This window comes from Wyeomyia smithii, chromosome 2, assembly GCF_029784165.1.
Source record: "Wyeomyia smithii strain HCP4-BCI-WySm-NY-G18 chromosome 2, ASM2978416v1, whole genome shotgun sequence".
Classification (NCBI taxonomy): domain Eukaryota; kingdom Metazoa; phylum Arthropoda; class Insecta; order Diptera; family Culicidae; genus Wyeomyia; species Wyeomyia smithii.
Genome location: NC_073695.1, coordinates 81,649,806 through 81,665,357, shown reverse-complemented (window position 1 = coordinate 81,665,357; position 15,552 = coordinate 81,649,806). Strand labels below are relative to the sequence as shown.

The 15,552-nt window shown below is 38.2% G+C and overlaps 1 protein-coding gene across 26 annotated transcripts in view; it reads left to right on the top strand.

Annotated features, from left to right (window-relative positions):
• The window catches only part of LOC129725401 (glutamate-gated chloride channel), a 289,723-nt gene that overhangs the window by 170,694 nt on the left and 103,477 nt on the right, over positions 1 to 15,552 (top strand). For all 26 annotated transcript variants that reach the window (XR_008728084.1, XM_055681189.1, XM_055681201.1 and 23 more), the window contains 3 exons: positions 12,041 to 12,105; positions 13,404 to 13,624; positions 13,698 to 13,780. Coding sequence is in view for 25 of the 26 variants with exons in the window: in XM_055681189.1 (XP_055537164.1) it covers positions 12,041 to 12,105; positions 13,404 to 13,624; positions 13,698 to 13,780 (369 nt within the window). In the remaining variant the exon portion in view is untranslated. The remainder of the gene's footprint in view (positions 1 to 12,040; positions 12,106 to 13,403; positions 13,625 to 13,697; positions 13,781 to 15,552) is intronic.

The window sequence follows — 15,552 nt, the reverse complement described above, 5'->3', positions numbered from 1 at the left end:
AATAAAATAATATTTGATTTTAAAGGAAAAAGAGTGAGTTAACAAGATTGATAGACAAGATGTGTGTAATCAGGTGTCCATATGAAAAGGCTATCATTATACAAACAGTTTTTTGGAGGTTTTTCCACGCGACGCCACGTTATTTCAAAGGTCTTCACGCGGATGTTCGAATTCACGCGTATTCATTTTTAGCCAAAAACTTCAAAGAGTTTCTTGAGTAAAAGACAAAGTGTTTATTGAGTTAAAGAAATCTATGCCCTCAGAAGAACCCGGAATGACCGCAAAGAGGACGATTCCAAATACTGGTCGTAGAGCGTCTCGGGTTCTTTCTAAATCCTGTCTTGGTGATCAACTTTACGCAGATATTTTGTATTTTGAATCTAAAACACTCTTTGACAAAATATTCGGACTTGAGTTCCGTCTGCGTAATTCTATTTTTCGAAAACTGTACTATTATTATTTCAGTTCATTCACTTTTCAATCTATAACAACACTTATTGCTTCGACGAGAGTAAAAAAATGCTCATGTCAGCAAGCAATAGAAAAATACTTTTCTATTGTACAAAAAATAACATAAAATAACGCAAACTGAAGTTACCCAAGATAGTTCACGAGCTAGTCATATAAAAAAATGCATTCAAAATTTAAACGTAACATTGATAGCTGAATAAAATAGTGTGTTAAATGTGCACAAAGAACAGTCAAAATGATGCTTGAAAGTGTGCAACTTATCGTGATCCACTATCGCTAGTTATACGTATAGCATGAAACATCGTATTTCGCGTTTCTATTTACCTATTCATGAATTAGTGAATCGCTTGATTCCGTACAACACAAGCAAAGCCATACACGTAATATAATGCGTTGTTTTTTCATGATGATGTAGCTTATACGCTAGCCATTCACTGCAACCCGAGCTCGAACGATTGACCAATGTACCGAAAAACGAAAATGAGCAATTGATTTTACTTTGAAAAATAATGCAATCATGTTATTATACTGGGCACAATCAAAGTAGCGCGAGATACCATTGCTTAAGTTGGCCACTACGCGGTATCAGATTGTTCTTGTTTCAACGCATGTAAATTATTTTTGGAACGTGGAATGGGAACCATTATTTTTTGAGACGGATCGTGTCATATCGAGCCTGCTGATGTGTGGACACAGTTATTTTTACTTGTCGATGCAAAAACAATCTAAAAATTGGAAAAGTTCCATACATTCACATCTTTAAGATAGAAATATGGTCGCAATTTTTTCATGCGCAGCTCCGCCAAATGAGGTGCGTGCGACTTTAAAATAGCCTTCGAAAGAAAAAATGATCCCGCAGGATCGGATCGAATTTTTTTTTTTAGTTTTAAATAGTTTATTTGACACGGCACGATACAATTTATGTTTAACTGAGCCAAGTACATTTTTTTTAAATTCTAAATTAGCAGGGAAAAGAGGGAGGCCTTTTTTTATTCTCGCGGCCGACTACGAGCTAGTGGGGATTTAAGGTGAGAGAAGGGGTGTTACAATTTTGTTTTTAACTATTTTATATTACAGAATGTATTCATTTGTACGTGGCTAACCAGTGATGTTCTTTTTGAGCAGTATTGGTCTGAGGTGTCTGCGTAAACATAGAGATGCCGAGTCTTCGTTTTAGTGTCTCCAGCCGGGTTTATCATTCTCTTTCAGTTTGTGACAGAAATTGTATTCTAGCAAATAGATAAAAGAAATCAAATTTTAATGCCAGTCTTTTTTATAAACCCGTATAGCTGTGTCATGTACTGGAGATCACCGCTTCCTAGAATGTCTCTAACGGGTACGTTCGGTTGTTTTCTTCGGGCCCGAAGGGAATCTATAAGCTCAGACCTAACACCACAGTATTCGGTACACGACCAAACAACATGCTCGATGTCATGGTAGCCATCGCCACAAACGCAGTGATTACTGTCTACAAGCCCTATACGAAAGAGATGCGTGTTTAACGTATAGTGGATAGTAGTGGATGGTAACGTTTAACGTATAGTGTTTAACGTATTGGACATAAGTCTGGACATCACGCGAATGAAGTCCCGACCTACATCCAACCCCTTGAACCATGCTTTCGTCGATACCTTAGGAAAAATGGAATGTAACCACCGTCCCAGTTCATCTGAGTTCCATGATGATTGCCAACTGTTGAGTGTTCTCTGACGCAAAATGCTATAAAATTCATCATAAGCAATTGGTCTTACATAAATATCGCCATCAATAGCACCCACCTTAGCTAAAGCGTCAGCCTTTTCATTGCCCGGAATGGAACAATGAGAAGGGACCCACGCTAAGGTAACCCGGTAATTTTTATCTGTTAAAGTACTTAAAAACCGCCGTATTTTCCCCAGGAAATACGGGGTGTGCTTCACAGTCTTCATCGATCGCAGAGCCTCAATGGCACTGAGACTGTCTGTGAAGATGAAGTAGTGGTCTATGGGCAGGGTTTCGATGATCCCAAGAGTGTACCGAATGGCAGCAAGTTCTGCGACGTACACGGAAGCAGGAGCATCGAGTTTGTAGGAGGCGGTAAAATTTTTGTGGAAAACACCGAAGCCAGTGGACTCATCTAGATTAGATCCGTCAGTGTAAAACCTTTTATCATAACTAACATGTTTAAACTTATTGGAAAAATTTTTAGGGATCTCTTGGGGTCGCAATTGATCCGGGATACCAGAAATGTCTTGTTTCATGGTGGTGTCGAAGAATATAGCATTATTAGGAGTATCTAAAAGTGCGACATTGGAGGAATCGTATGAAGAAGGATTAATATCTTGAGCAATATAGTCAAAATATAAAGTCATAAATCTGGATTGAGATTGAAGGTCGACCAACCTCTCGAAATTTTCAATTACTAATGGGTTCATAGCTGTGCATCGAATTAGCAACCGGTAAGAGTGATTCCAAAAACGATGTTTCAACGGAAGAATACCCGCTAACACTTCAAGACTCATCGTATGGGTCGACTGCATGCAACCCAAGGCAATACGCAAACAACAATACTGTATGCGTTCCAGTTTGATCAAATGTGTGTTTGCTGCGGAGCGGAAGCAGAAACACCCGTACTCAATTACAGACAATATCGTTGTTTGGTAAAGCCTTAGAAGGTCTCCTGGGTGGGCTCCCCACCAGGTTCCGGTAATCGTACGAAGAAACTTAATCCTCTGTTGGCATTTTTGTGTCAGATACCCAGTGCATTTAGAGTCGAACCAGACCCCGAGATATTTAGCGACTAAAACCTGAGAGATCGTTTTACCCGTTAGTAGGAGCTGCAGCTGAGCTGGATTATGCTTCCTAGGAAAAACGACCAGCTCAGTTTTCTCCGGAGAGAATTCGATACCCAGCTTAAGAGCCCATTCAGACAAATTGTCTAAGGTATCTTGCAATGGTCCTTGCAGATCGCTAGCCTCGCTACCAGTAATGGACACAACGCTATCGTCTGCAAGTTGCCTTAGCGTGCATGAATTTGCAAGACATTCATCGATGTCATTGACGTAAAAATTATATAAGAGAGGACTTAAACATGAACCCTGGAGAAGACCCATGTAACTAATTCGGGAAGTTGTCGAATCGCCATGTGAGAAATACATATGCTTTTCTGACAACAAATTGAGCAAAAAGTTATTCAAATTTGGTGAAAGTCCCTGCGAATGAAGTTTCGCGCTTAAAACTTCTACAGAGACATAGTCAAAAGCTCCCTTAATATCCATGAACGCAGAAGCCATTTGCTCTTTTCGAGCAAAGGCTAGTTGAATTTCAGTAGAAAGCAACGCTAGGCAATCGTTCGTCCCTTTGCCCCGGCGAAAGCCAAATTGAGTATCTGAAAGTAACCCGTTTGTTTCGACCCATTTGTCTAACCGTAAGAGGATCATTTTCTCCATTAATTTCCGGAGGCAAGAGAGCATCGCAATCGGCCTATATGAATTGTGATCAGAGGCAGGTTTCCCGGGTTTCCGAATAGCAATGACTTTTACCTCCCTCCAGTCATGCGGAACAATATTTAGCTCAAGAAACTTGTTGAACAAATTCAACAAGCGTCTTTTTGCAGAGTCGGGTAGATTCTTCAACAGGTTGAATTTTGTTCTATCTAACCCTGGAGCCTTATTGTTGCACGACAGGAGAGCCATTGAAAATTCCAACATCGAAAATGGAGGCTCTTCCGTAGTTACTAATAACGCGTCGCGAAAGGTTTTCTGTTCCGGTACAGAGTCCGGACAGACCTTTTTGGCAAAATCGAGTATCCAGCGATCTGAATACTCCTCACTCTCATTCGAAACGTCACGGTTCCGCATGCGCCTGGCGGTATCCCAAAGAGTGCTCATCGCTGTTTCCTTCGACAACGCGTTTACGAACCGCCGCCAGTACCCGCGTTTTTTCGCCTTTACTAAGCTCTTCATCTGTCTGCCCAGTGCCTCGTACTTTCGAAGCAGGTTGACAGTGCCGTACTCCCGGTAGTCCTTATACGCCGCGGACCTTCGCACGTACAGCTCAGAGCACTCTTTGTCCCACCATTTGTTGGGAGGGCGCTGTCTAATCGTTACCCCGGGTATCGGTTTCGTCTGAGCTTGAGTCGCGGCGTCGATTATCAAGCCAGCTAAGAACGCGTATTCTTCCTCCGAAGGAAGTTCCTCGTGAGTCTCGATAGATTGCGCTATAATAGACTCATAACGCTTCCAATCAATATTACGTGTAAGGTCGTAGGAAATATTGATTGGGTTCGGGGGAGCTGAACCATTAGCAATTGACATAACGATTGGAAGATGATCACTACCGTGGGGATCGTTGATTACTTTCCACTGGCAATCTAACGCTAGTGATGTCGAGCAGAGGGATAGGTCAAGCACGCTTTCACGTGCTGGAGGATTAGGTACGCGTGTCGCTTCCCCAGTATTCAAAACTGTCATATTGAAGTCGTCGATCAAGTTACAGATTAAAGAAGATCGGTTGTCGTCGTACAGCGACCCCCATAGCGAACAGTGAGAGTTAAAATCTCCCAAAATCAAAAAAGGTGCGGGAAGAAATTCTGCTATATCAAGGAGTTGCTTCTGTTCAATCCGCGCGGATGGGGGAATATATAACGAAACAAGGCAAAGGTCTTTTCCTTTCATATTCGTTTGAATGGCAACAACTTCAATATTCGAGATCGAGGGGAGGTCGATTCTGAAAAAAGAATAGCACTTTTTGATCCCTAAAAGTACCCCTCCACCGTGTGGTTCTCGATCTCGACGAATGATGTTAAAATCGTGGAAATTAAGTTGGTCATTTGAATTGAGAAAAGTTTCACAGAGCGCGAACGCATCACAATTGTATGTGTTTATCAGATGTGAAAATAAATCAAATTTGGGGATGATACTTCTGCAGTTCCACTATAACAAAGTGACCAAATTCCTAACCTCTTTCGACGTATCAGTCATCGAAAGATACGATAGCTGAAATGAGGGGCCAAGTTGCTGTGAGTTGCTTCAAAAAGGTTTTCACTGTAGGGAGAAGGGCAAGAAGAATGTTTTGAAGGGGATCTGGTATGTTGAATGTTTTAAATATCCAGTCCACAATATCAGAGAATTTTATGAACCTTGTTTCTTTTATGTCTTCTGATCGAGAAATGGGTGCACGAGGGGTTTTTGGTGCCCCAGGAAGCGGCGGGTACTCCTGGTTTGATTTGAAATTAAAACCGGGGTGCACTTGCTTCGGTTTTTCTTCACCGCTTCCTTTCTGTGTTGTCTTAGTGGTCATTCCGCTAGGGGTTATCTTACTACCTTTGCGAGAAAGATTAGGAGAGTTGAGCATTCTCCTCTTCCTAGATCCCTCTGGCAAGGCATAAGAACACCCTTCGACGGGATCGTCAGATGTACCCTCATCGATTGGCAAGAAGGAAAAGATGTTTCCTGTCGAGGGTGGCTCAGCCCTCTTAAGCATTTCTGCAAAAGAGCGCTTTGATCGTTCCTTAAGGGAACGCTTAATTTTTTCCTCGCGCTGTTTGTACGCGGGACACGCCGAAAGGTCATGCCGAGTTCCCTCGCAGTAAAGACACTTTTCAGAATCCTCACTGCAAGCGGTCTCAGCATGATTGCCTCCGCACTTGCTGCAGCGTGCCTTGTTGCAGCAGTAGGTGGCTGTATGACTGTATGTAGTTGATATTGAATTTTAAAAACAATTTTTCAATCTACAATGGATCAAAATAAAAAAAGACAGTAATACTAATACTAATAACAATAGTAATAATAGTAATAATAATAATAATAATTATAACGATAATAATAATAATAACAATAATAATAATTATAATTATAATAATAACAATAATAATAATAATATTAATAATAATGATAAAAATTCTAAAGTGAATACTTCACCGAACGTCTAAGTCACGACCTCACGGCTGATAGTTGGATTAATCGAGTGTCTCCGCAGAACAAACAATGACGATCCAGCTTCGTGTTGTGACACAGTGGCCGTATCTTACACTCGACCTTGTAGATGCCACTTGTAGTTGACTTCCACTCGCTCGATCGTATGATGGTCCGTGCTGCTAGCGGGGTAACAGCGGAGCGGGAGAATTATTCTTGCTGATATATCAGCTGCGCCTCGTATCACTGGCGGGGTAGCCTGCCCCTACCAGTGTGCAGATGATTCTGCCGATATACAACAGGCTATTGTTATCGCGCAACACAAGAACTAATCGACAAAAAAACACCCGTACGATAACTCGAGTATTGTTATTTTGCGAATCAAACGGAGATAAACAATTTACGTCTAATCAAGACGAAAGCAAAACAACGAATGGGATCGAATTTATCAGTGGGAAAAAATTGATCACCTAAAAATTCGTGATAAAAAGTACTGATACAACACTAGATAATGCTAACGTGTTTCGAGACAAAAAAAATTATGAGACTCACGTACTTGTCAAATTCAACCCTTGAATTTTCGGGCACTTTCATATATGTTAGTTAAATTTCTCTTACTTCGTCAAAACTCAATCAAACTTGATCGAACACGTTTCAAAATGCCGAAAATTCACAAAGTGAACTAAATTTAAGGTAAGTTACGTTGAAAATTTTGGAGAACTCAGGGAAGTTTGGCAATAAATAAAAAAAAATCATTTTTAGTGATGATTGTACCATACAAATACTGATATTTTACCAGTAAAACACAAAACTTTGGTTTTAAAACCAATTAAAATCGGTCAAACGATTGTCAAGAGAGAACAAAATTAGTTAATTTGATCTCGTGAGCCAAAACTAATAGATTTCAACCTGAAGTTTTATTATTTTCGTTTAAAAGGAGGTTTGGATTGATTTTTCCAATTCAACAATCATATCGTACATATCGAAACAGCACATTTCCAATGGAATGCATTTCATGGGTCATCAATTGCACCCCGATTTATACAATGGGATAAAGTACAAGCAGAATTTCCCCTCGTGAATTACATTAACGCAAGACGCGAACGAGACTTCATGTTACGTAACGCTGATCTTACCTCCCCCTCCTCCTGCATAAGCTTAACGTAATTTATGGATACCTTCTATCGAAAAAATCTTTCTTATGTAACAAATTTGTTGCTTAAAAAGCAATGCCATTCTTCTGGCGTCAAGTAACAGTAAGTAGTTTTGGCCTATCAAAACTATCTCTTGTTCAGACATTTCGAAAAATTCTCCCTTTTGTAACAAATTTGTTACTTGAAAGGTAGAAAGGTCACTTTATGATATTCACTGTTCATGTTATCTCACGACTGTGAGTGAAATTGTAAATGGCATGATAAAAAAAGTCTTTTTACCTTTTTTTCATGGAAAGCCTCCTACGTCATATTGTATGTAATCCTAAAACATAAACAATAATAAAATATTGCTCAAAAGTAACAAAATCTTCCCTGTTTGTTTTGGGTGTAAACGCTAGAAATTTAACTCATAGCCATAGAAGGTTTCTTGAACACATACCAGTACTCGTTTCATAAGTACTGTTTCAGGAAAAATAAAAGAAAACTTTCGAGGATGGGTGTCTCCAAAAGCCTAGTTCAATGGATGCAATCATACCTTTGTGACAGAAGTCTGAGCGTTAAACTTGGGTTCAACTCATCCCGACGGTTTACAAACACATCCTGTGTTCTTCAAGGGAGTAACCTTAGGTCACTTCTATTTATAATGTATTTCAATGATGTCGCAGCTCGTCTTGGAATTGGTTGTAAGTTGTTCTATGCTGATGATTTGAAGATTTTTGTGGTTGTTGAAAAATACTCCGACTGTCAACAGCTGCAGGAGTTATTGGATACGTTTGAGGATTGGTGCCAAAAAAACCTAATGATCATCAGCGTTAATAAATGTGCTGTTTTTTCGTTTCATCGTGGTAGCAATCCTATAATAGCTACATATACAATTGGAGGTAAACCTCTAGTTCGTGTCAACGAAATTAATGACCTTGTTGTACTGCTTGACGAAAAATTGACTTTCGGGCCACATCGAGCCAATATTATTGATCGTGCAAGTCGTCAACTGAGATTTCTGATGAAAGTTTCAAAAGATTTCACTGATGTGCATTGCTTAAAATAGTTGTACTTGGCATTAGTAAGATCCATTGTGGAATCGTCTGCTGCAGTGTGGGACCCAAATCAAACCACCTGGATTGACAGGATTGAACGGTTACAGAAGCGCTTTGTTCGATTCGCACTCCGTAGATTTCCGTGGACGGACAGGCTGAATCTTCCACCGTACGAACATCGTTGCAACCTACTGGGAATTGCTACCCTTGAAAAAAGAAGAAAAATTCAGCAAGTATTGCACAGTGGTCCAGGAATGCAATCTATCGGAACAAAATTTATAACTCCCGATCGTGTTGGTTTTTTTGAATAGTGTTTTCGGCTATGTTTATAAGAATCATCAAGAAATATTTTTGTATATTTTGAAGTTTTTTTAAATGTATGGAGAAATGAAGAGGAATAGGAACAAATCAGTTTAGAACAATGATACCTTCATGTTATTGATTAGCATCTTAAAAAGTATCCTATTTGAAAAAAAAGCATTTCATAAGAACTAAATAGTTCATTTTAAATATTGAACTGAATATTTTTAGACCAAAAGAGTTCATATTTAATTCTCTTTGACATCTCCGTAGACATTTGGCATAATATTGGATAAAAAATAGCACGTTTATTACTAATTTTGTAGAATTTTACAAAATCACTTACAGAATAAAAGCTCCAAGGAGTTCCGGGCTGAAATTCTTTCAAATTAATAAATATTCTTTCAGCCCTGAGAGCTTCAGGTTGCGCTTTTGTGCGCTAATAGAGATATGACATTTAAAAAAAATCATCGAAATTTTCGTTTTTTTTTAAATATCTCAAAAACTACAGGCCATAGCCATCCTATTTCTGCAGCAAAGTTCGAAGTTTAGGAGATTTATAATAAAAAACTCATAGAGTTCGTTTGTACACTTGAAAAAATTGAAATAAAAATAAAATAAAAGTTTTTAGTTCATTTTGTCCAAAAAAATCAATATCTCATACACTGTGGCCTCTTGAATAGTTGTGACTTTGGTAGAGTTTCATATTATTGGCTAATAAACAACTTTGTAAAAAAAACCATCCTTCTAAATTGAAAAACTGAAGAAAAAAATAGTACCGTAAACTGGGGTGACTTTGATCACCGGGGTGACTTTGATCACTGTGCCTCTTTTTTGAAAATGTGGTAAAAAAGCGCTCGTAGTGCTTGGGATTTGTCGTAATCTTCACTGATTGTGTGGCTATTTAAAGAGAGTTTTTCATGCTAAAATATTAATTGGAAAAAAAGTGTATTTTTGGCGATTTTTGTTGCATACAAACAATCGGTTCAAGCAGATTCAAAACAACAAGTTGCAATACGTAAAGTTATTTAATTTTGTTCCCAGATTAGTTCTTAAGATGAACAAATATTATAACAATACATTTTATTGTTATTTTTGCAAGGTTTTCCTTGAAGGCAATGTTGAGTCCCAATATTCTCCACAGCGTATTACATATTTCTTCTTAACAAAAACCCAAGACGTGGAGTAACATGCAAATTTGGACAATTTCATAAGTCATATTCGTGGACTAGTTTTTGATGATTTTAGACCACCTTTTCTATCAGTGGATAATCATTCATATATATTCTAAAAATTTTGTATGAATCTTGGACATTCGCCATTAAAAACTGTTCACGTAGAATGTGAATGGCCCCCAAATTGCTTTCCATATTTATAAACTCATTCAAGTCGTTTTAGGCTGTTCAATTTAGTAAAAGAAGCAAAGTGATACTCTAAATTCATCAAAACAATGAAATGATCAAAGTCACCCCGGAATGATGATGGGTGTAAATTTTTTAAAGCATATTTAAAAACAGCAAAATTGTTGCTAAACTTTTGAAGTAGTGACTGAATCTTTTTCAATGCATGCCAGTACTTATTTAAAAAATATCAAAGAATATTGTTTTCAGTATATTCTTAAAAAAAATTTGATATACAATCAAAAAAGTGATCAAAGTCACCCCAGTTTACGGTACTAGTTTAGTACACGTTTAGTACAAATATTTTCATACAAAAATATTCCTTGATGATTCTCATGAACATTGCCGAAAACACTCTTTCAAATAACCAACACCATCGGGAGTTATTAATTTTGTTCCGCTAGATTGCATTCCTGGACCACTGTGCAATGGTTGCAGCTGAAATGATTCTTGGAGAAATTGACTCCCCGGCTCTTTTGAGCAAGTTTTCCTTTAATGCTCCGGGAAGAATTCAACGCAGGTCACTCGACGGAATGTTTGTAACGCCGTTCCATCGTTCTTTTTTTTTTTTTTTTATTCTCGCTTATTTTCCGTCGGTCTATTTCCGCCACTGTTGTGGCCAATTACCGACGCTCAGGGAGGCGACTCCACACCTAGGTCCCTAACTCACGACCCGTTTATTAACGAACCGGCGCCAACGGCTTTACTTCCTCATGCGATGGAAGGCGTGATCCCAGAGATTTTTCGCCTCAGAAAATCTCCCGGTGTCGGCTAGGATTGAATCTAGACCAGTTGGGTTGGTTGTGAGTGGATCACGCCACCTCACAACCATCGACACCTATGTCGGCGGTGGGATTCGAACCCAGGCGTCGAGCGTGGTTGGCGGAGACGTTACCAACCACACTAGGCCCCCGCTGTTCCATCGTTCTGTGTTCGGGTATTTTGAGCCAGTCACCAGAGTTATACGCACCTTCAACAAAACGGGTCAATTTTTTGATTTTGGAAGTACATCTATTCTCTACAAGCGGAAATTGCTCGCAGCTAGACTATTTTAATTAATTTACATCTGTTAGGATTAGATAGTTTTTTAATTGCATTCATTAAGACGGTAATTGTCGGATGAATTAAAGATAAACAACAAATAACAAATACTTCACTTTCAAGTTTCCATATCGCAAAACAGATACAAAAGAGGTTTCGAAACTTCAGCTTCAACCCACTTATTTTTTTTTTTTGAAAAACTATAAAAAACACCACATGATATTTTTTTAAAAGTGACCACATTATCGGCTATGATATTTTTTTAACACATGATATTTTTTTAAAAGTGAACCACAATCTTCGGCTATTCTATTGCAAAACAGAAGCAAACACGTGTTTGTTTGCAAATAATCGTTGGATAGATCACGTTATAACGCAAACTCAAAATTAAATAATTATTCCTAAAAACGCACAACAAACTTTGTAAGTTTACTTAAACGTTGTAGATGTATCCATTCAAAGAGACGATGTAGAAAATTAAGTTAATAATTTGCAATTATAGTCCCAAATTCAAACATATGAAAGAGTGAACAGTGAATGGGTCTGCATGATTTCCCTGGTAGCGAATATGTCAAAAATACAATCTTACATCCATTATCTGTATTATCTGTATGATCTGCTACGTGTTTGAGTTCTATACAATAAAATTATAGTAATTTAGAAGTGCCAATTTTAGTATAGCAGCGAAATAGATAGTTTTACGAAAATCACAATACTTGTTTTTTTTTCTTCTTTACTTGCAGGCTCCCTCACCGTAAATGTTAGTGTACTACTATTAAGCTTAGCTTCGCCAGATGAATCTAGTCTTGTAAGTATCAACCAGTTTCTTTGCATGTTTCATTATTTAAGTTTAACGACGATTAAAAAAAAAAACAAATTTTGTTTATTCCTAAAAATGTTTCATTGTTTGTCAACTAAACAACATCAGAGATTGCACCTTACTGTGGCTTTGGAACTTTGCTGATAAAAGATAAATAAACAAGTGAAAACATATCGCCACCACGCCACCAACTCATCAAACTTTTGAAACCATTCTCCAACCATAATTTCGGAGAAAACTGTGCATCCGACACTCGAGTGGCAGGCCGTAGGCCGCCGAACCCAATTAGGGTGTCAAGCTGAGGCCAATTACAGAGCTGGTAGATTTCCATCCATCCTCTACAGCTGCGCGGCGTTGATTCTTTTGAAGGAAAAACATTACATTTTTATGTTTTGTTGAATCTTCTCCTCACTTTTCGGCTTTCAAACACAGAAACTGTGTTGCCCTCTCCAGCTAGGAGCAAAAGTCGTTTTCTGCAAGAGATTGTTAAAATGAAAGCGGAAACGCCCACTTAATGGCGCGGTGCACTTTCATAAATATTTGACCGGTAAATAACATTGTACTCGAACATTGTATCCGTCTTCGGGAGGTCAAAAGTTTTCTCTATTATGGCAGTGTTCAACTTTGTAAAGTTACATGGTGAAAATGATACTATAGCTAAAGTTCCAAGTTACAGCCAGTCAATGAAAATTTGAACACTCAAATAGTTCAATTAAAAAAATCTCAACAAATATTACAAGAAACAAAATAGAGTCGACTTACAAGACATCAATACAATTATTTTAAAAATATCTGTATTCCAAAGCTAGGAAAGTTATGGAGTATTAACATCTTAGAAGTTTAACAAAGTGGCCAAAAAATTTGTGATGTGAACGTTTGGATTATATAAATGTTGAAAATTTCGAGAAACATCGGAGAAACCCAGTTAATCTGATATTTCTAATTACACGAAACATTGAACCTTTTTTAAAAAAAAGCCTGCATGTTCACATATTATGAAAAAGGAAGTACATAGAGAGCGACTCAATTGATAAACTGCAAAAGCATCATAATACGTATCTCGGGATTTCTGGTCATTTTGAGATTCAAACACACGGTTGTTATTTATACTAAGTTGAGTAATTGAACATACTAAACCGAAATATCAATTACACTCAAATAAAAAAGCCATCTTCTTGAGGATTTGTTTCCTGCGTAGACAAGCATTTGCGACTGCCGATGAAAATATGTATAGAAATCTAGAACCCCACAAGCATGTGAACATTCTTGTTCCTATTCTATTCCAGAAATACGAGGTGGAATTCTTGCTCCAGCAGCAGTGGTACGATCCACGGTTGCGATACGCGAACCAGTCGCAGTACGAATACCTGAACGCAATCCATCATCACGAGGACATCTGGCTGCCGGATACATACTTCATCATGCACGGTGACTTCAAGGATCCGATCATACCGATGCACTTTGCGTTGCGAATATACCGCAACGGTACGATCAACTATCTGATGCGGTGAGTAGTGACTGGGCCTTAATTTTCTAACATATTAATGATCAAAAGTCAATTCCGTTGATCTCCGTTCCAGGCGGCACCTCATCCTCTCATGTCAGGGTAGACTGAACATATTTCCGTTCGATGATCCGTTGTGTTCATTCGCGTTAGAAAGTAGTAAGTATGCCTACGATTTCATTTTTTCACCTACCTTACACGGAGTTTGCTACCGATACTATCTGTTTAAACCTTATGAATAATATAATTTACCGATTCGATCTTAAATGTAATCACTTGCAAGGGAGTACGCAAATACGATCATTTTCGGTCTGCTGCTCTTCACACACACGGTGTAAGGTAAAAGACTACTAGCAACATCCTTGCTGAATCTCGTCCAAATGGCTCCGCCGGAATTACCGAGCGCCAACACCGTTTGGACACAGCTTATCTCTTCAATTAAAAACAGCGCGCTTCATTTACCCTATTGCTGCGTCAGCTGATACCAGCCAGCGGAAACGATCCGAGGCTGTTAATTACGCGATTAAGTCCTCTTTTGAAGATAACACCAAGCCTTGTTTGTCCGTTCGTACGTCAGCAGTGGACGGCAGTGGAGGAGAAAACATACACCATTGTCGCCGAGGTAGTTCAATTTTCCGATAATGTTGCACTGGGATAACATACCTTCTGCTGTTTGTAAAGTTAATTGGGCGCACTGGATGGCGCAGGAAAATATGCCTGAATTAACACCATTGAACACCACTGCCGTTCAGTGCTAATGGATTGTATTTCGTAGTGTCTCTTGTAGATGTTATTCGAGCCGTCAGATGTAAAGTAAAGTTGAAAATAAACCTGTGACCTGTGTTTTTTTAAATCAGTCTTCATTATCCAAAATGAGTCACCAAGTTTGTCGAACAATTAAACAAAGATTCATTATTTCTGTGAATATATAGTCACCAAGGTTTTTAATTCTGCTTTCACATTATTCACCAAAAATGGGTATTCCATGCGTAGAACATCAATAAATTATTATCTATTAGCTAAAAGAAAAGGTTGTACCTATTTATCAGCAGCACAAGCAAAGAAAGACAATTCATTTTTCATTTGTGCTTTCTGAACTGAATGCTTAATTAAAAGCTGGAAAAGCAGCACGATGCCACAAGTGATTTATCTTAGAAGCTAGTTGTTTGTTCTAGCTTGCTCCGTGAACAGTACGAATAATAACACTCTTGAGAGATCTCCATCCGTCATCTTCAGCCACTCGTAGAGCTCAAATTTATCTTTCGTTTTGGGCAAGATCCACAAATCGTCATAAATTTACAAATCGCATCCAGCAGCTTTGACGGTGTTACAATTATTTTATGCTCACTTGCTTATTGGTTATGTATGATAAAAATCATTCATTCAGTAAAGTACAACACCATGATTTTTTTGATTAGTATGATTTTTTTATGGATATTATAATGAGTAGGTCAATAACATCCCAGTTATAAAATTTCGGTTGTTGAGTGGTACATAAACCTCATTGAATTCTCGAATGCAATCCTTCGCCCTACATGCTGGGTAAAAGTCTATATGGTACGAGACAAAAGTTCGGATATCTACCTCAACCAAAATCTGTTCCGTTATAAATTTTCACATTTCTCAGATTTAATTCCAAAACCCGCCACTTCCACTGAAAATATATTTTAGTTTATTCCACGAAAACGTATGTTTAATATACAAAACCTTTGGTTGTTTTCTGCAACGAAACCAATGCGTCATAAATATGAAGGAACTTTCGTCAGAACAGTCAAAACTGTTACAGATTTATATTCGTATACGTAACGAAAGGTTTAAAATATAAACGCAATCAATCGTACAAACAAAGGCTGCATAATGTAAATAGTACGAAGAATTAGTAAGCTCACGAAAATAATTCGTACAAAATACGCTGCATTGTGTAAATAGTA